The sequence below is a fragment of the Lepidochelys olivacea genome (assembly GCF_965140295.1).
Source record: "Lepidochelys olivacea isolate rLepOli2 genome assembly, chromosome: 2".
NCBI lineage: Eukaryota > Metazoa > Chordata > Testudines > Cheloniidae > Lepidochelys > Lepidochelys olivacea.
The window spans coordinates 50,538,787-50,566,543 of NC_140412.1; the positions used below are offsets into that span (position 1 = coordinate 50,538,787).

Sequence of the window (27,757 nt, forward strand, 5' to 3'; positions counted from 1 at the left end):
ACTGATTTAGAGTGATGTGGATTGCTTGGTAAAATGGGTACAAGCAAACAATGTGTGTTTTAATATGTCTAAATGTAAATGTATACATCTAAAAAGAAAGCCATAGTTGTAGGATGGGGGGCTATCCCGGGAATCAGAGACTCTGAAAAAGATTTCGTGGTTGTGGTGGATAATCAGCTGACCGTTATGTGGTGGATAATCATGACCAAATATGATGCTGTGGCCAAAAGAGCTACTGCGATCCTGGGATGCATAAATAGGGGTATCTTGAGTAGGAGCAGAGAGGTTATTTTTTACATTTGGCACTGGTGCGACTGCTGCTGGAATACTCTGGTCAGTTCTGGTGCCCACGATTCAAGAAAAATGTTGATAAATTAGAGATGGTTCAGAAAAGAGCCACAAGAATGATTAGAAAACCTGCCTTATAGTGACAGAGGCAAGAAGCTCAATCTTTTTAGCTTAACAAAAAGAAGGCTAAGGGGTGACTTGATTGCAGGCTATAAGTATCTACATGGGGAACAAATATTTAATAATGGGTCTTCAATCTAGCGGAGAAAGGTATAACATGATCCAGTGGCTAGAAATTGAAGCTAGACAAATTCAGATTGGAAATAAGTTGTACCATTTTTGACAGTGAGGGTAATTAACCATTGGAACAATTTACCAAGAGTTATGGTGGATTCTCCATCACTGGAAATTTTTAAATTGAGATTGGGTGTTTTTATATAAAATATGCTCTATGAATTATACTGGTGAAGTTCTATGGCCTGTGTTATATAGGTGGCCAAAATAGATGGCCACAATGATCCCTTCTGGCCTTGGAATCTATACATCAATGAATCCTTTTTCTTCCCATCTTATCCACCTTGGCTTTCCTGATAACATCTTCCTTTTTCTCCTGCTACCCTTCTGGATGCTTATACAACATCTCTTTGGGTGGATCCTCCTCCTCTGAATTCAAATCCTATGCTTCTTCCTGTAAAGATTTTCTGGGTAGTATGTGTTTCTTTCCACCCTGCTAGTAATTTCATTTCGGCCACTATCTCTAATCTTGATTATTGTAACCCTCTCTTTGCCACCAATTTTCTTCCCTCCAGTCAATGAAAAATATTGTCCCCCCAAATTCCACTTTCTCTATCATATCAAATTTAAGCTTCATGTGATGGCCTAGAAAACCATACATATCTTTGCCCTGCTCAAACTCATATCTTAGCCAAACTCATATCTTACATTCTCACCCCATTCCTGTCCCCTCCACTCCACCAATGATGTCAACCTTGTTGCTCTGCTTATCCACTTGCCTACAAACATTTCCACACAATCTTGCATGTTGAGGAACATGATTAAGTGATTGGGTTTCCTGCTATTGCAGGAAGCTGGACTCAATGACTCAAAAGGTCCTTTCAACTCCTATAACCTATGGCACCTCCTATTCATGGAATGTCCTTCCTGACATGGTCCTCAAGGCTACTATTGCCTCCATATTCAAATGGCTCCAAGAGACCCACTTCTAATGACACATACAAGAAATTAACTGTCAAATTATGGTTAGATTGTGATGACTGAAATTACGTACAATCTAAAAACCCCATCATGCTATTAATACATTTTATTATATAGAATGGAGCTTGGCCAATATATTTTTTCTACATCCCTTTCACCTGCCCTTTGTCCATCTTCCAGACTCTGCTCTCTTCAGCACAGGAAACTTACCTTCTTATGAGAATGCCCAGCACAGAAGGGACATTACCAGAAACAGACAAAAAACAGAAGCAGCAATGATGGCAGTGATATTAGACCATTGACTAGGTACCATTTCAAAAAAAAATCTCTGTGTATGGGTAGATAGGTAAGGAGCTGCATGCAATGCACTGATTGCATTCCTTACGTACTGCACAAATATTACAGATTCAAGATCCAGACTCTAAAGCTGCCACCCCACTGTATCCCAAAGAGGTTTCGTAGCTAAGCACCCATGGCAACAAACTTCTACTTACTACAAGCCCATGGCTTTTTGTCATGCTTTATTTGCATACAACCATCTGACCCTCTTTCTTCTCTGCTTTTCTCTCATCTTTTTCATATAAAATAAACAAAAAAATCAAATTGGATTTTATATCAGCTGTTTCCCTTACTTCTTTTGGAGACTACATATAAAGTTGCTGCAAACCAGTTCCTCTATACAGTAGCTGCCAATAATCACCTCATAAAAGGTCAGTTCTACAAATATTCAGCAAACTAGCTACCAAAGGCTTAAGAAATTTGTGATGAATTAGTCATCCTGACAACTAACCATTCTCCACAGTATCTTACAACTACTCCAAGCTTATGTGTTGCAGCAGGCTCGAGATAATTTCTGCTGAATCAGGCCATTGGTGGTTTCATTTACTTGGGTGTTATTTAATTGTCACTCTTTTAAAGAAGTTTATAGCTTTTAAAACATCTTTCAAGTGCTAAGAGAAATGTCTTATGTTTTGTGTCAACAGCTAAGAAGCACTGAGATTTCACACCAAATTAGCAGGAATGCACAAAGGATACATGCAAAAAGAAAAGGAGTACTTGTGGCACCTTAGAGACTAACAGATTTATTTGAGCATAAGCTTTCCTGAGCCAAAGCTCACTTCGTAGACTACTAAAAGTAGGCAAAGTTAAGTCAAAGTTAGCCAATAATCACTGTAGCTAACCTTGACATTTTTCCTAGCCTAGATATACTCACTGTGGATTAAGCAAAACAACTATGAAGTTCTAACCAAAATATCCTGTCATATTATCCAGTTTTCCCAGACTTCTCACAAACTGCATGGCTGAATGCTGTAAGTGATTTTTATTGAGAGGCATTTTACCTAAAAGCAGTTAACTTTGACAGATGGAGAACAGCTTCCATGAGAAAAATCAAGACTCTATATAAGAATATGTAAAAACACAAGCAAATAAAAATCTATTTCTGTTTAGATTCAGTTCAAAGGGGCCAAATTCTTTTTTTTAATTCCAGATAAGCAAGTGCAGTACCAACTGATGCTACGTGGAATTGCGCACCTCTGCATAAGGTGCCTAAATTTTCAATATAACGTCCCTCTAGACACGTGACTTGGCACCATTTAAACAATTAACATAGCTCATCCTCTTGCTTCTGCTATCTAAGATCTGATATGCTACCGAAGTATGAACTGGGCACAGCTTTAGAATCAGTCTGATAAATGCAGTTTCTGTGCATGTGTGAAGACTTAGTTGTGAAAGTCAAATATCAAAACCATTTCTTGATATTTAACAGCCCAAAATGTATCCTGTGTGACTGTTGCCAGCCTAGAAGCAGCAAATATACACAGATGGTATGATTCTGGTCCTGGGATTCAGTGCTGCATGTTCCCAACCTGGTTCCTGGAAAAAAGGAGGACCTTCCACAGATATAATGCATGGGTAGGGCTCCTGGCAATTTCAAGAAGCATAGCCATGTGAAAAGTTGGGAGGGACAGCTGGGGAAAAGCTGCTCTGTTCGGCATGCTTCCCTAGGAAGTCTCACCTTCTTTCATGCAGCATTAAGTTCTGACCTGTGAAACCTATTGTTTTGGGGCTTGGCTGCAGGAAAAGCGTGCACAGCCACTATGCTGTCCATCCATCGGGGGGTGAGAGTGAGCTGGAAATCGTTTCAAAGGGCCCTTATGGAGGAATTAGTTGTCCAGGCAGATACACCGGATCTGCTGGATTGGGTACAGGATATCCCACTGGTCCACTTGTATATGTGCTCACACACTGCGTCCCCTACACACACATTGTTCTGCAAATTATAACACTGTATAACATGTTATATTTACGAATCTTGGGCCTGATCCTGAAAACATGTGTAATTTTGCTTGCATGCATAATCCTACTGACTTCAACAGGATGACTCTGTTTCAAGTTAAGCATGTGCATAACTGTGGCAAGATTGAGGCCTTTTGAATTATTTAGTTATTAACTGGAATGTAACAACTATAAATATTGAGGAAAAAAAGTATTTAACCACACAGTACTTAATAGCATTCAACAGCCATTTCATTAAACCTAGCTGACATTTAAAAAACACTTTCCCCAGTTCCGTTTCCTAGAGCTATGACTGAAACAAACAAAGAAACAACCAAAACCAACATTCAGCACCGAAGATAGTTAATAAACAGGGGAAAGAGAAGAGAAATTAATACAACCAAACAATTTCTGCCATTAAAAATAGCCTATAAACACTTACCGAGTGGTTGTCCTGCAATGATCCTGGCATTCTCTCCTGCCACTGCAGCCCTTGCGTGTCTCTCACTCATATACTGTACAAATGCATAACCTTTGTGCACTGAGCAGCCAACTATTTTTCCGTACTTTGCAAAGATTGCCTCTATGTCACCTTTTTTGACAATGGCTGTGTTCAGATTGCCAATGAAGACTCTAGAGTTGATTGACTTAGGGTCATTCTTATTGGTGACATTGCTGGTCTGTGTTTTGCCGGTCATGGTTGGCTCACTTAGCTTTAACCCTTAAACAAAGAAGAGAAAGAAAACAGTTACCACTGGCTTCAGAGAGTTTCTCAGTGATAATAACTCACTTAGGCTAAATCCAAATTCATCAGTATTCTGTTTTCTAAAAATGAGTAGCAATAAAATTGGCACTGTGAGTTTTTAAATATTATCAAGAAGTCAATTTTTAATCTTTCATTTTTATGGATTTAAATATATCCATAAATCTGGTAATCTAATGTTCTGATGTTCATCAGTGGGCTCTACTGCAGACAGTTGTGGATTTGGGCTTTGAAATTCAGCATTGACTTGTTAAATACCTAACTATCTAGAGCTGCAAAGAAAGAGAATGAACCATTATCTTGTGTTTATGAAATGAACATTCAAGGCTAGGTAGAGAACAAACTCTAACAATGAAAGACTTCTCTGCCTTTGTTTGGTAAGTGTCAGCCAGTCACCATTAAATACCCCATTGAATACCATTGACCATTGTGAGGAGCACAGAGCAGGCTATTTACAGTTCATACAGTTTCTTACCATAATCAATATGTTTTATTAGAAACTAACAATTTTCTCCCATTAGAAATATCGCAGGACAAAAAAAAATGCAGAGAAAGTACAAATGGCTAATTCACCTAGAATGACAAAGTATGAAAACAGATCATCTTTATGGAATAAAAATAGTGTTGTTGTTTTTTTCTGAAGAGGCAATAAACCAAATTCAGCCTTGGTATAATGTTACTGGAATCAGTAAAGTTACACTAGGGAAAGATTTGGCTTCAGATTGTAGATTTATGCCCTTATTTTTACAAATCACATAGCTTGGTGGAGCAGCATCAATATATTGCATGCTCTGTCTACTCCCATGAAAACAGCAGCTGCAACTTCCTGTGCTCATGCAGCTCTATGCTTATAAATAAGATCCACCTAACTTTGATAGGTTTCAGAGTAGCAGCCGTCTTAGTCTGTATCTGCAAAAAGAACAGGAGGACTTGTGGCACCTTGGAGACTAACCAATTTATTTGAGCATAAGCTTTCGTGAGCTACAGCTCACTTCATCAGATGCATTCAGTGGAAAATACAGTGAGGAGATTTATATACACACAGAACATGAAAAAATGGGGGGGGGGGAGACCTTTTGTAGTGATAATCAAGGACAGGCCCAACAAAGAAAATAACAGCACACCACTAGCTATCACCTTCAGCCCCCAACTAAAACCTCTCCAACGCATCATCAAGGATCTACAACCTATCCTGAAGGACGACCCATCACTCTCACAAATCTTGGGAGACAGGCCAGTCCTTGCCTACAGACAGCCCCCCAACCTGAAGCAAATACTCACCAGCCACCACACAACAGAACCACTAACCCAGGAACCTATCCTTGCAACAAAGCCCGTTGCCAACTGTGTCCGCATATCTATTCAGGGGACGCCATCATAGGGCCTAATCACATCAGCCACCTTATCAGAGGCTCGTTCACCTATACATCTACCAATGTGATATATGCCATCATGTGCCAGCAATGCCCCTCTGCTATGTACATTGGTCAAACTGGACAGTCTCTACGTAAAAGAATAAATGGACACAAATCAGATGTCAAGAATTATAACATTCATAAACCAGTCGGAGAACACTTCAATCTCTCTGGTCACTCAATTACAGACCTAAAAGTTGGAATATTACAACAAAAAGACTTCAAAAACAGACTCCAACGAGAGACTGCTGAATTGGAATTAATTTGCAAACTGGATACAATTAACTTAGGCTTGAATAGAGCCTGGGAGTGGATGGGTCATTACACAAAGTAAAACTATTTCCCCATGTTTATTTCCCCCACCCCGCACTGTTCCTCAGACGTTCCTGTTAACTGCTGGAAATGGCCCACCTTGATTATCACTACAAAAGGTTTTCTCCCCCCATTCGCCCCCCCCCCCCGCTCTCCTGCTGGTAATAGCTCATCTTAAGTGATCACTCTCCTTACAGTGTGTATGATAACACCCATTTTTTCATGTTCTGTGTGTATATAAATCTCCTCACTGTATTTTCCATTGAATGCATCCGATGAAGTGAGCTGTAGCTCACGAAAGCTTATGCTCAAATAAATTGGTTAGTCTCTAAGGTGCCACAAATACTCCTTTTCTTTTTGCTAACTTTGATAATATTTCATAACCAAGAAGCTAATAAGTATAATATGCAAATCATACATGCCTAAAGCTTCCTTTCCTTGCATTTACACCTGCTATCACTTAAGTGGAGGTAGAATGAGTATTCCATATGGCTGCTGGCATTTCTCCAGCTACACTAAGCAATAAACGGTCAAAAACATCCATATACATTAAACAACAATTTTAATAAATATGAGGTCATTCATATAGTAATTAAGTATATACCATCTCTTACAACTACTTTGTTATTGCTCTGTTTTAATTTAGTCATATTTTAGTTGAGATCATATCACAATAGCAGCTCAAGCAAGGCATAATGTGAGAAGGCAGTCCAATTAAAAACTGCTTACAATTAAAGCACTGGTTTCAGAGTAGCAGCCATGTTAGTCTGTATTTGCAAAAAGAATGAGGAGGACTTGTGACACCTTAGAGACTAACACATTTATTTGAGCATAAGCTTTCGTGAGCTTATGCTACACGAAAGCTTATGCTACACGAAAGCTTATGCTCAAATAAATGTGTTAGTCTCTAAGGTGCCACAAGTCCTCCTATTCTTTCTAGTTAAAGCATGGTTCATTTCTCAAGACCTCCATTCTGGACTCCTAAAGACTGACAGTAACTAGCACAAGTATAATTTTTTTAAATCAATAGCTACCACATATTAAGAGCTAGAAGAAAGGAAACCATTGTTATTGAACTCAGTACAATTCCTAGGGCACAAAAATGTCCTCATCAAAAGAACCATTACCACGACTAGCACTATTTTTGGCACTCTTAGAAGAAACTGATTCAGTCCCACATACCAGATGTTGGCTTCAAGGGCCAGAAGGGACCATTCCAAGGCCAGAAGGGACCATTGTGATTATCTAGTCTGACATCTTGCATTACAGATGCCATAGAATTCCCCGCCCCCTTCCAAAATAATCCCTAGAGCATATCTTTTGGAAGAACATCCAATCTTGATTTAAAAATTACCACTCATGGAGAATCTACCACAACCCTTGGTAAATTGTTCCAAAGGTTAATTACCTTCATGGTGCGATCATGGTTGAGGCATGCTAGCAAGCTTGAGCTTTCAAAGCCAAGGAAAACCAAGTACTTGATTTATCAAAAGAACACACACACACAATATAGGCAATTAGTCGGGCAACTTTCACCAGCAATAAACTTACTTAATAATACAACATTCAAAGAATTTATAATTAGACAAAAGACTATTATTTATTATAACAACATCAATTCCAAATGGATCCTTGCCTGAAGGCACACAAACAGAACACACAACTTTCAGCCTACAAAAGCCAATGAAGTAGCCTTCACCAAAGAAGCCTCCGCTTCATTGTATGCAAGATTCGCACCAAAGTAACCACCCTTCCCTCCACATTGCAGCATCCAAACCCAGCAATCCAAGTTGGAGTGGTGGTATGGAATGGTGGCTAGGTAGGATCAGCTAAGAGATCTGTGATAACCCCATTAAGTTTGCAGTAACTAACTACAATGGTTTTAGTAAAGCCACTTGGAGGCAGTATGGCCCAATGGATAGGGTAATGGCCTGCCTCCTCTCCTAATTTACTGTGTGAACTTTGACAGTCACTTCATCTCTCTATGACTCTGGTTTCCCTTTCATACTTTGTCTCTTTAGATTATAAGCTTTTCAGAGCAGGACCTGTTTCTCATTATGTTTATACAGCACATAGTACAGTGGTGTATGATCTGGGTTGAGGTCTCTAGGCACTTCCATCACATAAATAAATAATAAACTGGCAGTAAAAAAGATAAAAATTAAAAGAAAACAGAAGTTAAGTTATGGCTATAGCCATTAAAAATATATTATGTTCTAACTCCCCCATGTTGTTTCACCATTTGACATGGGAGTTTTGGAGCATTCATTTGTTATTTGATTTAAAAAAAATCCTTTTTCATTTTTACACCCAATTTTGCTCTGCAATAGTTTAAACAGAGTTTGAATAGGACATTGTATCTTTCTGTCCTGTAACCAGAATTTGCATTGCAAAGTATATGATTTTGTGTCAAAAAGAAAAGTGTTTGTCTGGTGGGTTCTCTCATATTCAAACAAACAGTAAGGAAAATGTGTTACTGAAATTCAAAGAATAAGAATAATATTAACAGTTGTGTAATTGAGATTGGATTGCCTTGCTGGGCTATGTATAATAAAACTGTGCATATTTCACAAAGTCAAAGACACACAGGATTCTCCATTACAATGATAAAGAACTTACGATAAGTTTTGCATCCTGCTAACAATATCCATTTGTGAACAATGAATTGTACTCAGCATATCTGTATTCTTATCTACAGAATTGTAAAAATGATATGCCTAAGCTCTGACAACTGAAGGAAAAAGAAACCATTTACTTTTTGCAATTATTGCGGAACCTAACGTAGTATTTGAATTGATCTAATTTCCTTGTAGCTTTTAATAAGATATAACTCAATCATCTTGTTAATTTCTTACCATATCAGTTTTACAAATATCTTCTGTGCATACCAGCTGTGGTTATAAATATATCTGGCATATAAGAGATATATATTCAAAAAGACTATTTCACAATAAGTATGCAACTTTTGATGAAATGCATTGATTTGTTTTGTTATGTTGAAACTGACTCAGAATTGCAGCAGTAATAATAAACCCTTAAACTGTCTTACTTGACTTAAGAACTAAAATCATTCCTCACCATGCAGATTACTAATGCTTTGGTATATTGAAATCACAACCCTCTCTAATTTAGTAATTTTCAACCTTGCTTCTAAAAGACCACCAGAATTTTATTTTTATGTAGATATGAATGCAACCTCCTTTGTTTTTAGAACAGTATGTTTGAATAATATATATATGCTATTATTTATACAGGGAGAACAGGTATGCATGACAAATGAAACCCTGGCCCTACTGAAATCAGTGGAAGTTTGCCATTGCTTTTAGTGGGGTCAGGATTTTACCCACTGTCTTTGACCCAAAGACATTACAGTATAAGGCTCCAATTCTGTAAAGACTTACTTACATGCTTAACCTTGAGCATATGAGCTACTCACCTGTTTAAAATTAAGCATGTAAGTAAGTCTTTGAAGGACCAGGTCCTAAAATGGGGTGAAAAATTCACACCCTTGAGAGATGTAGCTCATGATGTAAACAGTGCTAGGTCAAAGGAAGAATTCTTCCATCAACCTAGCGACTGCCTCTTGAGGAGGTGGATTAATTACAGCAATGGGAGAACCATTCTCCTTGCTGTCGTGCATCTACACTGAAGCACTACAGCTACACAGCTACAGTGCTGCAACTGTGTTGCTGTGGTGCTTTAAGTGTGGACGTAGCCTCAGCAAAACAAAAACTGACTGTCCCAACAGGCTTCCAACAGGAGATGTGGTCAATAAGGTTTGTGAGTTTTCCAAACATCTTTTTCCTGTTTGGTTCACGCCATCAGGTCTTTCAGACATGACATTTCATGGCTTATTCAATGCACAAAAACCATAGGAATAAAATTAGGTATGTACATAATTTCTGGTTGCCAATTTCATTAAAACGTTGACAACTGCACAATATTAAAAATACTAAAAAACCACAATCACTGAAAATTTACTTGTTTAAGACTTGTGCGGGTTTCCATAGCATGGGAACTAGACAACATTTTTGTGACCTCTTGTCCTATCCATCCTTAAATGGGCAAAATGTAGCACTTCCCTACACGTTCGTACTTTCCAAACATAAATCATTAGAATGAGGACATCTTTATCTGAATATTCTCCAGAATCTATTCTGCTTTCAAGACTGAAATTCATGGTCCCATAAATCCTACCACACTTGCATTTTGCTAATAGTTGGTCAATGTTTTGTCATGATTCATAGCATGTGTCCATTGTCACAAGGGTTAAGAGTCTGTAAATATTAAGAATACATGTTTATCACTGAAAAGCAAAAACATGTAGCAAAACATGTATTAGTTCTTTTTATTCTATATGAAATTCCCCTCCTTTCTAAATGTCTGAAGATGTGTATTTAAGCAGTAACAATAATGACAACGTTAACATACATTTCTTAGTGATTCAAACTGCAATCAAAATATTTTAAGTGTTCTTTGTTAGGCTGAAATGTCCTATAGCATGGATTTACCATACAATGGCAATAACATTTTATGAGCAAAATTCAGTGTTCATGTTAATTCCCTTTAATTGGCCATTAAAATAGTTTTATCTCAGCTAAAGTTAGTCAACGATAAAACAATATAACATTTTATACACCTGCTGAAAGAAAGAATTTTAGATTTATTTGGACAAAAAGAAAAAAAAATCTGTCATACGTAGCTTGGGAAAGCCTTGCTTCTTGGTTTAAGGTCATTTAAAATAAGCTACTGTATCTATGGTAAGCAAACAAAGAGTAATCAGTTACTGAGAAGAGGGCACCTGTTGTTAAATCACTAACTGTATGTCTACACAGGGAAGAAAAACATGGGCTTGGTCACGTAGCCTGCACTCCAGCACAAGCCCAGAAATCTACCCAGCAATGAAACAGCCCCGCAGCCTGGGTCCTGCAAGCCTGAGTTGGCTGGCACAAGGCCCGCTGCGGGTTATTCTTTGCTGTGCAGACATACCCTTAGTGTCAAAACATTTTGGGTCTGATATAATGCTTATTAAAATCAGTGAAAAGCCTCCCAATGAGTTCAATGATCTTTGGATCAGACCTTTTTAGTACAGTTTGTTTGTTTTGGTTTTACAGCTTTTTCTTTCAATTATTTTTAAGAAGTGCTTGACACATTGTGTCTGTAACATGGACAAAGCTCCTTTCATGCTGACAGTGCTGAGAATTATACCAATAAAAAATATATCAATTCTTTCCAAGCCTGGAAGAAAATGAAGGGGTTTAAAAGACTTAGTAGATTGCACTTCTTGGTCTGCTGCTGCTGCTGCTGTTCTTCTCAAGGAGATAAGCAGTTTATCATTCTCTGGATAAGGTGAATAAGAACATCCATTCTAATAAATCTGGGTTTTATGTAATACATACTGATTTGCCATAGCACACAGAAAAATATTCTAGGCTATTTCTGTGAATACATTTGTTTTAAAATAATTTAAACTCCAAAAAATGAAGGAGGACAATGAAAGAGTCAGTCCCTAAGGGGCAGAGAGTACATCAAGCAGAAATAGGGGGCTGCAAAGGGCCAGCAGGATAGGGGGAAATACCTTCCTGCTCCACATATCACTGGGCCCAGATATCAGCAGGCTCCTCTTTCCCTAGCCACATGGGCTGGGGAGAAAGAGAGGCACTTTTGTAGGGGCAGCCACTATATTTGTAGCCAGTTATCTTGTCTCCTCTTAGTTATCGTTTAGTAAGATGATGTCTAGTTTGCTATTTTAATACTTCCTCATCAGTCATTCCTTCTATCCTCTTTATCACTTTTGTTGCATTTCTCTGAATTTCCTCCAATGTAATAAAATCTTTGTTACTGAGGTGCTTAAAACTGAATGTAGTTTCTGGCTGTAGGTGCAATGATACCAGAAAGTATAGGTGGGGGGGGGGGGGGACAACTGCATCTCTCCCTTTTTAGCAACTTGTTTCTTCTATAAATTGCAACCAATATGTCATTAGCTTTTTTATTGTCATACCACGTGCCAAATTCATGGCGAATTTGCTGTTCCAATTTTTGGTCTCTTTTGACATTACTGCTTTCCCTTTAGTTAAATATCTGTGTCTAGTGTTAATTGTCCTCATATATGTCAGCTTGAATAGGTCAAGGCTCAATCTCATTCTGTTTTCTTATTTCTAACTTTCAAAGACCTTTTACATGATTTCTTTGCTCTCAAAGACGTTTGTAACTCCTAAGTTTAATACCATATGCAAATTTAACTCTTCCAAATAATTAAAGGTTTCAGAGTAGCAGCCGTGTTAGTCTGTATTCACAAAAAGAAAAGGAGCACTTGTGGCACCTTAGAGACTAACCAATTTATTTGAGCATAAGCTTTCGTGAGCTACAGCTCACTTCATTGGATGCATAAAGTGGAAAGTACAGTGAGGAGATTTTATAGATACACACAGACCATGAAAAAATATACATTGCAAGGAGAGTGATCACTTAAGATGAGCTAGTACCAGCAGGAAAGTATACTAAGTGAAACTATTTCCCCTTGTTTATTCCTTCTCCCCCTTCCCCCCCGCCACTGTTCCTCAGATGTTGTTGTTAACTCCTGGAAATGTGCTGGAAATGGCCCACCTTGATTATCACTTCAAAAGGTTTTCTCTCCCCCGACCCCAACCTCCTGCTGGTAATAGCTCATCTTAAGTGATCGCTCTCCTTACAATGTATATTTTTTCATGGTCTGTGTGTATGTATAAAATCTCCTTACTGTACTTTCCACTTTATGCATCCGATGAAGTGAGCTGTAGCTCATGAAAGCTTATACTCAAATAAATTGGTTAGTCTCTAAGGTGCCACAAGTACTCCTTTTCTTTTTGCAAATAATTAAAGATATTAAAATAAAAACAGATCTAATGATGATCCCCGTAGCATCCTACTAGACAACTCTCCCACAACTCAATAACTTGTCATTTCTCATTGTTTTCATTTGTCATGTCCTACAGCTAGTTGTCAGTCTATGTGACAATGTTCATACCCAAGCCAATTTGAATTTATTCTTCAACTAACATTTTCTAAGACATAGCATCAACTGCTTCACTGAAATCACAATTTGTGTCTTATAAGAACCTGTTTGTTTTTTTAATTGCTCATGGCTCAGTTATCTATTAGCTGTTTACAGAGCATCTAATTAGACCAATTTCATCCCACTGAAGTCAACAGCAAAACTTCCAGTAACTATAATTGGGGTAGAATTTGGCCCTTAATATTTGCTATGTTATTTTACTAGGGATTGAAGTTAGATTTGAGAGTCATCATGGTCAATGGTGCCAAGCAGGAAGTTAGAAGCTTCCGAGTTCTATCAGCATTGACTAGTTGTATGGCCTTGGACAGCTCATTTAATATCGCTACCTCAGCCTCTCCATCTGTAAAGTGGGAGTAATAATACTCACAATCACTTACCTAACAAGGTTATTGTGAACATTAACTAGTTGCCTATAAAGTAAAATGCTCTGGCATTAGTAGGTTGATGGAAAATGAATAGCCAGGGTTCCTTTTTGAAGCTTAGCATAAGGATGCAGGGACTAGATCCCATGCCTGGGAAACCTGATGTTCCCACGGAGCCACCAGAAGGCCATGCAAAGCCACAGCCAGGGAGCACCGTGGAGAATAGGTGCTGCAGGGATAGGCCTGGGACCTAAGGACCCAGGGACCCAGAGTAACAGTATCCTGAAGCCCTTTGATGGGCCAACCACCCTATTTAGCCCTAAAGGATGCCCCAGGAAGTTGTCTGGGCAACAACACAGATTTGGGGCTTGCTGCAACTCCAGACCTCATCTCATCTCTTGATCTCTGGTCTCTGATCCCAGCCTGACCCTGATTCCTGCCTCTGGATTCCAGCCTGGTACTACCTCTGGTTTCCACTCTCCGACCCCAGTCTGATTTTGACCCCAACTATTGTTTATTGAACCCGACTCTAGTGATTCCTCTGATCCCGGCACACCAACTACCATCCCTGATGTGTGGACCCCAGCCCAGCTCTAACTGCTAGGCCAGTCCACTTGCTTCTGGTCCCTTATACTTAGTGCTATATTTACTTTCCTCTTATCTTCAGTTCTTCACAACTCTTCAGAAATAATTGTCATTAACTCCTTTAATATATTAGCACGCATATCAGCAACCCACCCCAGGATTTATGTATGTACAATTGTTCCAAGTATTTTACATGCTTTGTAAATCCATAACTGGATTTACATAGTCTTCCTCATAGCTTCATTGTCCCAACTTTTTATTTTACTGTTCATGTTAAATACAGACACTTAAAAGTACTTCAGTATCATAGACAGTTCAGAATCAACAGTAACATCATCCCCCTCCTTGTTTACCCTCTTTCCCTTGGTCCTACTTTCTCTCCAGTATTTTGTTTTTCCTGATATATTTGGAACTGTTCTTGGTTCCCTCAATCCCTTTGGCTAATAACTACTAGACACAAGATATAGTCTAAAAGACAAAGCACAGTGCTGGGAGCCAAGCTTGTCTGATTTCTAATCCCAGCTCTATCACCTATTTACTGCTTAATTTTGGAAAAGTTGCTAAATGCGGGATTGTGTCATTGTTTTACTCAGCTGAGCTGAGGAGTAAGCCCTCTCCACCAACCTCTTATTAAACCTACCTGGATCTTGGGTCTATGGTATATTGGAAACAGGTTAAAAATGACAAGCTATCACTTTAAATGTGAGGGATTTTCTGGTTGTGTTTGTAGGCTAGGAGGCTCTGAGGGAAGCCATGTGATCTGGGTTGTCTCACCAGTCTGGAGACAGCTTGAAGCAAACTAGGATGATCTGTGCTTCTGTGCCATAGGAGCAGACTGTTTTCTCTCTGTGTGTTTTGAGGTTCTTGTGTGTTATCGTTCTGAATTCTAAGGAAAATTAAAGTATTGTTACACTGCACCCTTCCAGCAACAGTATTTGTTTTCCATCTAATGTATGCATGCTGTGAACACAACAGGGTACAGGTCTCATGTGGACTGCAGTCCTTTACACTTTGGAACATCCTTTGTGAGCAACTGGTTAGGAATGGCCACAAAGAGGCAGAGTTTGGCTCCACCCCCTCCTAACTGGTCAGTGTAGACAACCAGATATGAGGAGGAAAGCACGTTACATCCTTTTGAGAGCTGTAGTAACTTACTTCCACCCCAGAGCAAGAAGGGAGAAAAAAGAGTATCAATTGCAAAATTTAGCTCCTGTTCTATTCAGCATCTTATACCATATCCCTGTGGTATCTGAGCGTTTGAGACTACAACCCAGTTCAACTGCTGCTGAAGGAATAAGTAAATTCTTCACCAAAATTTTCTTTGAATGGCATTTTCTCACCAATAATTATATACAGTAGCCATCTGCAATTAGTCACCTGCAGAAACTATTGCAAATTCCACATACCTTACCCATTCATAGAGAATTTGCTGTTTGGTCGTATTGATCTGACAGGAGTCTAAAAGAACGAAATGGACTTCATCAAGCTGAAATCCAGTGAATGTTAGAGAGGAAGGATGATCTAGTGGTAGGGTTCTAGCATGAACTTCAGAAGAACTGACTTCATGTTTCTGCACCCTCACAGATTTCCTATGTGATTTTAGTAACAGATTTTTAAAGGTATTTTGGTGCTTAAAGATTCAGATAGGCAATTTTGAAAATCCCAGTAGGCCCTTCCTTATGTGCCTAACTCCCATTGATTTCAAAGCAGTTAGGTGCTTTTGCAAATCCCACTAGGCACTTATCTGCATCAATAGGCATCTAAATGCCTTTTGCAAATCTGGCCCTTAATCTCTCAATTTCCCACCTGTAAAATGGAGATAATAGCACTTCCCTACCTCACAGGGATGTTGAGAGGATAAATACATTAAAAACTGTGAGAGATTCAGAATTTACGGGAATAGAGGCCATATAAGGACCCAAGAGAACTAGGTTAATTTAAAACAAGCTGTTAAAAGCCGTTTCAAAAATTACATATGCCCTAAGCCCCCTGAAATATGTATGGTTTTATAATCATTTTCCTGTTTTTAAAAAATGTTTCTCTCCCCTGTTGCCTTGTGAAAGAAAGACCTACACAAACAAAAACAATCTAGACAGATAAGAGTGAAAACTGACCATAGATAAAGTGCTGTTGCCAAATACAAAAAGCAAGCAAACTGAAAAAGATTTATTTTGCACAATTTTATTTCAGTCTCCATAGTCTTAGCTATTACTTCTACCTATAGCAGGTAAATTTTTTTCCATACAGGTGTTATTTTTAATTTAAGAATATGCCTTTATGAAAACTCTATCATGAGGTTCAATAAAGCTGGAATTTCGCTCAGATTTTAGATTCTCCTAACTATATGGTCCATCTCTCATGCTACAGCATAATAATTGAAGTCACTTCTCTAATTATATGTGTTTGTAATCATTTCAGCTACTTGTCAGAAACAAAGAAGCTAAAAACTGACTTTCCTAAGGCTATTCAGCTATGGTAGAATATCCAAGTGAATAAACACAGCATTACTTACAAACATTAACAAAAACCTTTGGTTGAGATTTTATTGAAACAGTGTTGTCAGGGTTTTTTGTCTGAATCCATATTTAATGCAGATAGAACATCCTGGACAAAAAGGAGAAAGATCCAGCATCTCACATTCTACTTTTGAAAGAGATACACATTTTTCCTGACGAATATTAAAGATCCTGATCTTGCAGTTCTAATGCATGCAAAATATCTATTAAAATAGGGGGGAAATGTCTGTATGGAAGTTAATGGATAAGGTTCGAAGTGGGTACTAATTCCATTAGAAGTGCATCTAGGCATCTAAGAGCACAGTTGTCTCTGAGGACAAGACTCTACTCATCTTACACAGACAAGTAGCCCCACTGAAGTGTAAATGATCAATTCAGCCACGTAAGGCCAGGTCTACATGCAGACTTCTGCCAGCAGAATGCTATGTTGGTCAGGAGTGTGAAGTGAAGAAGTGCGCTGAGCTGTACTGGCAGAAGTGCCTAATGTAGATGCATCTATATCGGTACAATTGCACTTTTACTGGTATAGTTTGATTTGCTTGAGGGGCACAGTTTTACTATACCAGTGCAAAGTGGAGCTTTGCCCATATTGCTGTGTCTACACTCGGGCCACTTTGCTAGTGTAGTACAGTGGACCAGGTTTCAGAGTAGCAGCTGTGTTAGTTTGTATCCGCAAAAAAGAAAAGAAGTTGTGGCACCTGAGAGACTAAACAACAATAAATTTGTTAGTCTCTAAGGTGCCACAAGTCCTCCTTTTCTTTTTACAGTATACCCGTGTAACGAAGCGGCCTCTGGTGGGACACTACTGAGAGTATCAATTCAGGATAAATTGCTTAGAGCAGGGCAGTTACAGTCCAAAGCTGGAGTTCCTTTACTATTTAGGCACGCCAAACCAGCCAAACAGAGAAGATTTTGGTTTTACCCCACTGGCTAACCAGAAGCCATACAAGCAATTCCCTTAGACACTCCAGTTTCCCAGTATCATCACTAGCAGCCACTCCTTATTAGGATGAATGGTTATGAAAACCAATACCCCAAAGGACCAAGCCCCAGACCCAGGTCAATATACTAGTCAGATCTTACCCACAAATCACACTGTTTCCAATCCTTTAGAATTTAAAATCTAAAGGTTTCTTCATAAAAAGAAAGAAATATAGATGAGAGCTAAAATTGGTTAAATGGAATCAATAACATATAGTAATGGCAGGTTCAGGCTTGAAGCAGTGATGGAATAAACTGCAGGTTCAAATCAAGTCTCTGGAGTACATCCACAGATTTGGATGGATCATTCAGTCCGTTGTTCAGTACTTCAGTTTGAAGCAAAGTTCCTTCAGAGGTAAGAAGCAGGATTGAAGACAAAATGGAGGGGTTTCCAGGCCCTTTTATATCCTCTGCCATGTGGAAGGACAACCCTTTGTTCTTACTGTGGAAAATCACAGCAGCGAGATGGAGTTTGGAGTCAGATGGGCGAGTCACAATTCCATGCATGACTCCGTTCTTTACAGGGAGAGCAGCCATTGCTCACATGCTACTTCGAAGGTTCCCAGGAAGACTTCTCATGTGGATTGGAGTCTCCCAGGGTCCATTGTCAGTTAAGTGTTTCTTGATTGGGCACTTAATCTGAAGAGTCTCTTCTCAGTAAGAAGAAAAGGAGTACTTGTGGCACCTTAGAGACTAACCAATTTATTTGAGCATGAGCTTTCGTGAGCTACAGCCACTTCATCGGATGCATTGGATGCATCCGATGCATCCGATGAAGTGAGCTGTAGCTCACGAAAGCTCATGCTCAAATAAATTGGTTAGTCTCTAAGGTGCCACAAGTACTCCTTTTCTTTTTGCGAATACAGACTAACACGGCTGTTACTCTGAAATCTTCTCAGTAAGCTGGCCAAATGCTTCACTGGTGCTACTTAGAATCAAACACATTGACATACAAGTACATAGCCAATATTTATAGCTTCAAATACAAAAATGATACATGCATACAGATAGCATAATCATAACCAGCAAATCATAACCTTTTCATAGACGCCTCACTCGACAACCTTTGTACAATATTTGCTGCAAATATATAACAGTGTTTGCAACAATGATCTATAGGGTTACAGTTCATGTCAATAACGTCACAACCAGTATTCCCATACCAGTAACATGGTCCTAGTGTAGACATGGCCTAAGTCTAAGCAGTATTTAGTCCTTCAATTGTAACTCCCACTAATGTTAATAAGCTGTGACATGATGGTCATTCTCTCGCCTGTGCTAAATGTCTGTTTCGCCTAGCCCCTCAGAACTACTTTTCACCTCAGCCACCTGATCTTCATCCCTCCTCCTTCATTGCCTCCCTCTTCTCCACCGCCCTGTTTCCTTCTATTCTGTGTCTCCTCTGTCTTTTGTCTGTTTAGCTAATCCTCTCCTAACTATGCCCAATTCCCCCCACCCCGACACACACACCCAAAAATCTGTGGCACTAACATGAGGTTTGCTGTCATTCCACCGTTCACTCTGCTTGTATGATTTGCCCCTACCCAGTATCTGCCTTGACTATTTAGACTAAACTCTTTGGGTCATAGATGTTTATTACTCTGTGTCTGTGCAGGCCATAACATAATGATCCCATTCTTGGGTGGTCTCTTGCCACTACCACACTAGGCATAATAAATAATGACATTAATGAGGTGCTCTGCTTAAGAATCAAAGTCAATAGGGAATTCTGTTAAAAAAACAGATAGCACAATCTGGATTGTTTTATTTAGAGTCTGATCCTTCTCCCAGTGAAGTCAATTGGGGTGGAGTCCTGGCCCCATCTAAATAAATGGGGCAAAAGTCCCATTGAAGTCATAGCATCAGAATTTCACTCTTGGAGGTTTTCTCTCTCCCCCAGTGCATTTGCTTCAGTGGGAATGGGATTGGGCCCTTATGTTGTATTATATTTTTAAAACTTGGAAAATAAGTTGAACCTCTAATACTGATGTAGCCTGTGCAACACTCCACCCCTCCTCCCCTGAATAACAATGTTTTTAAAAAGTGTTTCCACTGCAATTCTGAAGTACAAAGTGGATTTTGATTTATTTTGAAGGGAAAAAAATACACCCAGAAATAAAGCTTTGTCGGCAAGATTTTACAAGCAGCAATAGAAAACAAAACATTAAAATCGAGCACATTTTACAGGCACCCGTCAAGGTTTCTGAAGCTAAAATTATGTATTAGATATTGAAAAATGGCACTATGGTCCTCATAGGTTAATGCATTTAGAAGATACTTATTCTTCTGATCTTCCTGTGCTGTAGTAGCTCTGACAATTCTGACAGTCAAGAAAACCCCCAATGAATTTTATTTTTATATAATTCACTTTATTGATTACTCTGAATCTTGTACATCACAGTGAAGGGACATTAAATTTCTAAAAAAAGTGCAGTAGAAACTGCAAACAGCAAATAATTTGCAATGAATAATTTATCCCATTAATTTCTATTTATTTAATTTTTTTCTATAGCGCCCATAATGATATCTAAGCTCTGATTTAGTGGGTGGGATATCTGAAAGGGTCCACTATTGGCCTAAATCTGCTCTCACTGAAGTTCATAATAAGACTGATTGATTTCAGTGGGGCCACTATTATGTAATCCCTTTCAAAAATCCCAGCCATCTTCTTTTTCTGTTTGCGGACGATACAACAGAAGACTTTGATTTCCTCAGTGTTTATTATTTGAAACTATTCAGTGAGCATTTGAGAATTTTTGCCAATACGACTCAATCATGAAAACCTTCCTTATTCACTCTTCAGGAGCTTGTTTACTTGTACCTAGTGAGGTGTCAGCAAAGAAGGTTTTGGAACAAACTGATAAATTAAACAGTAATAAGTCAGCAGTACCAGATGGTATTCACCCAAGAGTTCTGAAGTAACTCAAATATGAAATTGCTGAACTACTAACTGTGATATGTAACCTATCACTTAAATCAGCTTCTGTATCAGATGAGTAATGTGATGCCAATTTTTAGAAAAGGCTCCAGAGATGATCCTGGAAATTGCAGCTCAATAAGCCTTACTTCAGTAGCAGGCAAATTGGTTGAAACTATAGTAATAAACAGAATTATCAGATATGTAGATGAGCACAATATATTGGGGAAGAGTAAATATGGCTTTTGTAAAGGAAAATCATGCCTCACCAATCTATTAGAATTCTTTGAGGGGGTCAACAAACATATGGACAAGAGTGATCCAGTGGATATAGTGTACTTGGACTTTCAGAAAGCCTTTGACAAATCCCTCACCAAAGGCTCTTAGGTAAAGTAAGCAGTCATGGGATAAGAGGGAAGGTCCTCTCATAGATCAGTAACTGTTTTAGATGGGGGGAAGGGTAGGAATAAATGGTCAGTTTTCAGAATGGAGAGTGATAAATAGTGTGGTCTACCAAGGCTATGTCCTGAGACCAGTGCTGTTCAACATATTCATAAATGATCTGGGGAAACGGGTAGACAATGAGGTTGCAAGGTTTGCAAATAATACAAAATTACCCAAGATAGTTAAGTCCAAAGCAGACTGCGAAGAGTTACAAAGGGATTTCACAAAACTGGGTGCTGGGCAACAAAATGGCAGATGAAATTCAAGGCTGATAAAAGCAAAGTAATGCATATTTGAAAATATAATCCTAACTATACACACAAAATGAGGGGGCCAAAATGAGCTGTTACCACTCATAAAAGATCTTGGAGTCATTGTGGATAGTTCTCTGAAAACATCCACTCAATGTGCAGTGGCAGTCAAAAAATCTAACAGAATGTTAGGAACAATTAGGAAAGGGATAGATAATAAAACAGAAAATATCATAATGCCTCTATATAAATCCATGGTATGCCCATACCTTGAATATTGGAGGCAGTTCTGGTAGCCCTGTCTCAAAAAAAGTTATATTACAAATGGAAAAGATATGGAGAAGGTGGAAAAAAATGATTAAGGGTATTGAACAGTTTCCATATGAGGAGACATTAAAAAGATTGGAACTTTTCAGCTTGAAAAAAAAGAGATGACTGTGGCGGGATGTGATAGAAGTCTATAAAATCATGAATGGTGTGGAGAAGGTGAATAAGGAAGCATTCTTTACCCCTTCATATAGCACAAGAACCAGGGGTCACCCAATGAAATTAAATTGGGTTAAAAAATGGGTTAATTAAATAAGTTCATGGAGGATAGGTCCATCAATGGCTATAAGACAAATTGGTCACAGCTGCAACCCCATGCTCTCGGTGTCCCTAAGCCTCTGCCTGCCAGATGCTGGGAATGGATGACAGGGGATGGGTCGCTTGATAATTTGCCTTGTTCTGTTCATTCCCTTTGAAACATGTGGCATTGGCCACTGTCAGAAGACAAGATACTTGACTAGATGGACCATTGATCTGAGCCAGAACAGCCATTCTTATGTTCTTATGATGTTGTACGTCACATATTACTATTCATTCCCTCACTGGATGAGTATGCAACTGCTTTAAAATTCTGTGAATATTCCTTCATGTATTTTTGAAGTTTAGTTTCCAGAAACATTTATGCCGGTAAAACTTGGATCCTCACAGACAGCAAACATAAAAGGGTGTCAGATACAGAAACATGGAGGGTCAGGCCAAGTGCCATGGTGGCAGCAGGCCAGGAACTGGAGTCAGAAGTCAGATCTGGAATCCAAAGTGGATCTGGAAGTGTGTTTGGAATAAAACAAGAGTAGGGCTAGGAGCTAGGCTGGAGCAAGGGCACAGCTGGAACAGGACTGGGAACAAGGCTGGAGTGGGAGCTGGAGGAGGGTTGGATTAGACTGAGGTCTATGGAGGCTGTCAACACCATCAGGAAGAGAACATTTCCAAGCAGACTGAACTGCCATTTCTCCTGTAAGGCTTATATTCCTGCCCTGAGAATCATCAGACCAGCTCCTGGCTTGTGGACTGACTGGAGCCTAGCACAGGAATGACTCATCACTGAATGTGGTTTACATAAGAGTGGCCATACTGAGTCAGACCAAAGGTCCATCTATCCCAGTATCCTGTCTTCCAACTGTGGCAGATGCCAGTTGCCCCAGAGGTAATCAGAACAAGTAATCATGAAGTGGTCCATCCCCTGAATCTAGTTCAGGGATGAATCTTTACCTCAAAAAGTTCACAAACAAGGCCAAAGCTAATTCCTTTACAAGTCTGTATAAATATTCATGAAAAAAGAAGTTTGCATTATTCATGCAGCCCATCTCATAAACTATGGCACTGTGAATTGATTATTTTAGTTTCATATAATCATATCATCTCAACTAATTATAATACAGGCGTGATGTTGTATGATCTCAACTTGGCCTTGTCAATAAAAATTAATTATCTGACAGAACTAATTATTTCAAGACTTCTGAACGTACACAGGAGGGATCAACATTGCCCTTTTAACATGCAAGTCTCAGTTCCCCAACCACATCGCATGCAACATACAATATTTTATTTCCATTAGTACCACCAGGTACTGCTCTAATGTGATTACATTCTTGCTAAATCTCCCCTTTGAAAAAAATATCTTCCTTTCCATTTAAAGTATTTCTATCTTTCTAAAAATTATATCTGCTATATTACTAATAAAAAGAGCACATTCTGCTTATGCCAGTAATGCCACTGATTTCAACAGGATTCTTGGGTGAGTAATATGGGCAAGATATGGCCAATTTATGTTAAGAGAAAGCATTGTTGCAATGATTTTTAATTCTAAGACTAACACAGATGCAGGGTTGTAACTTCAGAATGCTAATATCAGCAACATTAAAGGGCAGTACTTAAAATAGTGCTGGTAAATATTTTTTGCCCGGGAAATGCAAAAAGCATGTCTGAATATTTCCATCGAATTTGATTACATGCTGATTGCAGATGTTCTTGTAAGTTATTCAGCTCTTGATTATCAGGAAAGTTTACCAGATGTCATGCAGTAAGAAACTAGAATGGTAATTCCAAATGTACATGCTATAGCACTAAGAGAAATTGAAATGCGCCCACTTATGAATTTTATAAATTAGATCTTTTAAGTTATCAGGATTTCAATTTATGGAAGAGGCTGCATCTCAAATTATCCGCATATCTATAGCAAAAAGATACTTTGGTTGCTTTCTATTTTTATAAGCTAGTTTCAAAGTACAAAGTGCCATGTCCCTGTGAAATATAGGACAAAGTGACCTAAGGAAGTGACTATTAGTATCCCATTTCTTCTAGTGTTAGCACTATTCAGTAGCAGCTAAGGTTGAAATTTACTCCTATTTTGAGGACTTAAAATGGTGCATAGGCCTTGTACTGGTCCCTTGTGTAGAGGGGTGAATTTCATCCCAAGAACACTGAAAGTACAAATGGCAGTGGCTCAAACACAGAACACAGACGGGTGTTAAAGACAAAATGAAATTTTCACACTGCCATTACACTAGTACTCTCAATGTTGCTATGGCAGTAGGAATGCCTCCTGCCTCTGTAATACTGTTATTGAGGACCGGTGTGACAGAGATGTTTCTTTCCCTGTGTGTCATCTTTGCTGACGGGTAGAATTAAAAATTAGTGGAAAGTCACCAGCAGCAGGGGGTAGGAGTATGCCAGCATGTTAAAAGGTGGGAGTGTTAATGCAGACCTCTTGTTGGCATTTAACCCTGTCATGCAGCCCTGCTCGGAACAGATCTAGATGACATGGGAGTTAAAGACCCACTGACAATTTTTCTATACTAGTGCTCCCACTTTTGATACAACTAGAGGAGCCACGGTGGTGTTAGCAGCGGTGGGGATTTTTTAAAGATATGCCAAGTATAAAAAGGCGTAAATTTTTAATAGTGAGAGTAATTAACCATTGGAAGCGTCACAATTGACCATTGGTACTGACCATTGGAAGTGTCACAATACTGGGCAATTCCACTTGTATTCTGCCTCATGGTCCCTCGAGGCTAGTCACTCCAGGCTCCTGAGCCATCACCTCCTGAGCCATCACTCTAGGCTCCAGAGCCATCACCTGGGCAGAGGCCCTGGTCTCTCTCCCTCCTGTCTAGAGGTTTTCAAAGCTGTCCAATTCACTACCTATTCTGTGATAACCCCAGCAAGCCAGACCATCTAAAAGGACAGCACCTTTTTTTTGCTTTCTCTCCAGAGGTTATGAATAGTTTAATTGTCAGCAGTCACAAGTTACCACAGAGCTCTCTAGAAGCAAGCATATTTGTTCTGTGAAAGCATCACAGAAAATGTATTAAAAACAATATAAGAATCTACACGTTACAAAGCTTACCATAGGTCACCACAATTCCAAACTTGAGCTCTGGGAGGTGTCAGTCTTTCAAAACATGCAGCTAGGTGATCCCTGTGGTTGCAAGTTCATAGCTGTCTCAGATTCACAACAAGAACGACCATGAACTGTTCAGTCTTTCCTTTATATAGCTCGGGCCTTAGATTTGTCCGCATGGAACAAGTGAGCAGCAGAAAATGGCTCACTCCCCTGAGCATAACTTCAAAAAAGCTGGGTTTTTGCATATCCAGAGGTGGGGAATTTGCATTTGCCTCCCCCTAGATATTTCCCAGGAAAACCACTTTACAATTTTTGTTCGAAAAGTTCATTCTTGTCTGGCACATTGTTCAATACAGTCCTTTCAACACCCAGGTCTCAAAATATATACTCCATTCATTTAATACAATGGGCCCAAACGATACTTAAACTTAACTCATTAAGGTCTCCCAAGGATATGGCAGGAAATTGCCATATCTGTCACAGGAACAATTTACTAAGTGTTATGGTGGACTCCTCATTACTGGCAATTTTAAAATCAAGAGTGTATGTTTTTTCTAAAAGCTGCACTCTAATTCAAACAGGAATTATTTCAGGGCAGTTCTACGGCCTGTGTTACGAAGGTCTGACTAGCTGATCACAGTGGTTCCTTCTGCCTTATGATCTATAAAAAGGAGTGTTTAGTCCTTGATGTCTTTTCCTCACTTTTGAGCCCTTAGGAAATGCTTTAAGCTCAACACACAAATTTAAAGCGATGAGGACTCCTTCACTGGGTGCACCTCTTGGGGAACTGCTGCCCTGGGTGCGCCTCTTGGGGAACTGTTGCCCTATAGACTTGTGAGGGAGTGCAGAGTTCGGTTGCAAGACAGAATCATTCTACAAGAAGGCTCCAGGCCAGCACCAATTCTTTCTTCCTTCTGCCACATTGCAGCAGTACCTCAGACACAGAACTGTGAAATGCTGACTGATATTACTGAAAGCAGAGTGCAGACTGCAGAATCTGAAGAGAAAAAATGTCTGAGAGCATGAAAAAACCTTGTTCTCCCTTTGGTTATTACTGTCTGACCATTAAATCGTCATGTGTGCATCATATAAGTTTGGGCTGGTGGATGTGACCATATAGGGATGCAATTAATCTGCACAGAGCTGTTTGTAATACAGACGGTCTAGTTACAATAGCTAAATCAGGAATTTGAAATAACCTTGTCCAAAAGAACAATTGCTTTCCAAGGCATAAACATTTAGCAGTGTTCCTGAACAGTTCAATCTCACAGACAGTGCTGATAGTCACCCCTACAAGAGAAGTCCTGCCACAAGAATATAGCTAATGTATATACAATGTAACAATGTTAATATATTACTATCTCTGACTGTGTTGAATTCTCTCCAGACAAGATTATGCTTGGGCCGGAGATATGGGGTGGTGGGGGAAGGTTTATTTTATTCTTTAGAGGACATACCATAATGCATTTTACTCAGCATGGTCATGGAATATTGTCTTACCCTCTACAATAATCTGCTGAAAAATATGTTCTCATGTTGGCATGATGCAAAAGGCACTTTGAGTAAATGCTGTGGTTCATAAAGAAGTCTTTATGACACACTCACTGAAAATGTATGAAAATTTAATATGATTTCTAGTTCTGTTTTCCCACCCACCTACCCTCCGAATACTCTTGTCTCCTCAGCCAGGAGGAGCTGAGAGCTGCAGATAAAGTGCACTCAGCCACTGGTAGTTAGGGAGTGCTAGGGAGTGCTATTGTTGATAATCCTCAACAATGACTGCTGTGGTTTAGTAGGAAGTGGGACACCGACAGACTCAGAAGGGACTGCTATCAAGTCCTCCTTGTTTCAGAGTATGATGATTGCAACAGGGGACCTCAAGACTTAAATATTATAGGCCTAATTAAAAAGGTGTTACTCTTAACCCTGGTATTTCATCATATTCATTATATTGTCACTAGTGCCGTTTGTAATTTGTGTGTGTGTTTGTATTATGTATGCAACTTGAGCATAGGATAGGTACAGTTTTCGAATAAAAAATATAAACATTGTTTTAAAAGCTAGCATTTGCCTCTAAGGGCAACATCACTTCAGTAATAATACATGAGTGAAAAGGCATAGACTACAAAGCAAGATGTTATAGTATTACTATGTAAAGCACCTCTTAGATCAAATCTGACAGACTATGTGCAGTGCTGGTTACTGTACCAGAACGAGGATACTATCTCACTGGAAAGGGTGAGGCCTACAGCAAGACAGATATTGGGTTTCAAGTATTCAAGTTATGGAGGACAGTTCTGGTAATTCAGTATATTTTCATTTGAGAAGAGGAGACTTCAAAGTCATTCATTTTATGCTGCCAATGGTTCAAAAACCAGAAGATATAGTTTTGAAATTAAGGAGTGTTGATATTAAAGGGGAAAAAAATCAGGTAGAACTACTTTATGCTAAGTTTTAAAAAAATATTGAATAAGTGACTGGAAAATTGACTGAAGAAAGGAGAATGGGTGTGTAGCAAAATTACATTGTCCTTTAATTTTACAGACACAAGGATATAACAAAAATGAAGGAAAATGAGATAAAGATCAGTCAGAAACAGGCAGGATCTATGGGCTTCTTGCTTTAAAAATATATTTTAATATACATTTCATTGTAATACAATGACATCTGCCTACTGAAGCTTTCTATCAAATAAAGCCCCTATCAG

At 39.0% G+C, this 27,757-nt stretch overlaps 1 protein-coding gene across 10 annotated transcripts in view; it reads right to left on the reverse strand.

Moving 5' to 3' along the window:
- The window catches only part of RALYL (RALY RNA binding protein like), a 625,744-nt gene that overhangs the window by 330,709 nt on the left and 267,278 nt on the right, over positions 1-27,757 (reverse strand). For all 10 annotated transcript variants that reach the window (XM_084621334.1, XM_084621333.1, XM_084621330.1 and 7 more), the window contains one exon: positions 4,223-4,501. In XM_084621334.1, coding sequence (XP_084477460.1) covers positions 4,223-4,478 — 256 coding nt within the window. In that variant the 5' untranslated portion in view covers positions 4,479-4,501. The remainder of the gene's footprint in view (positions 1-4,222; positions 4,502-27,757) is intronic.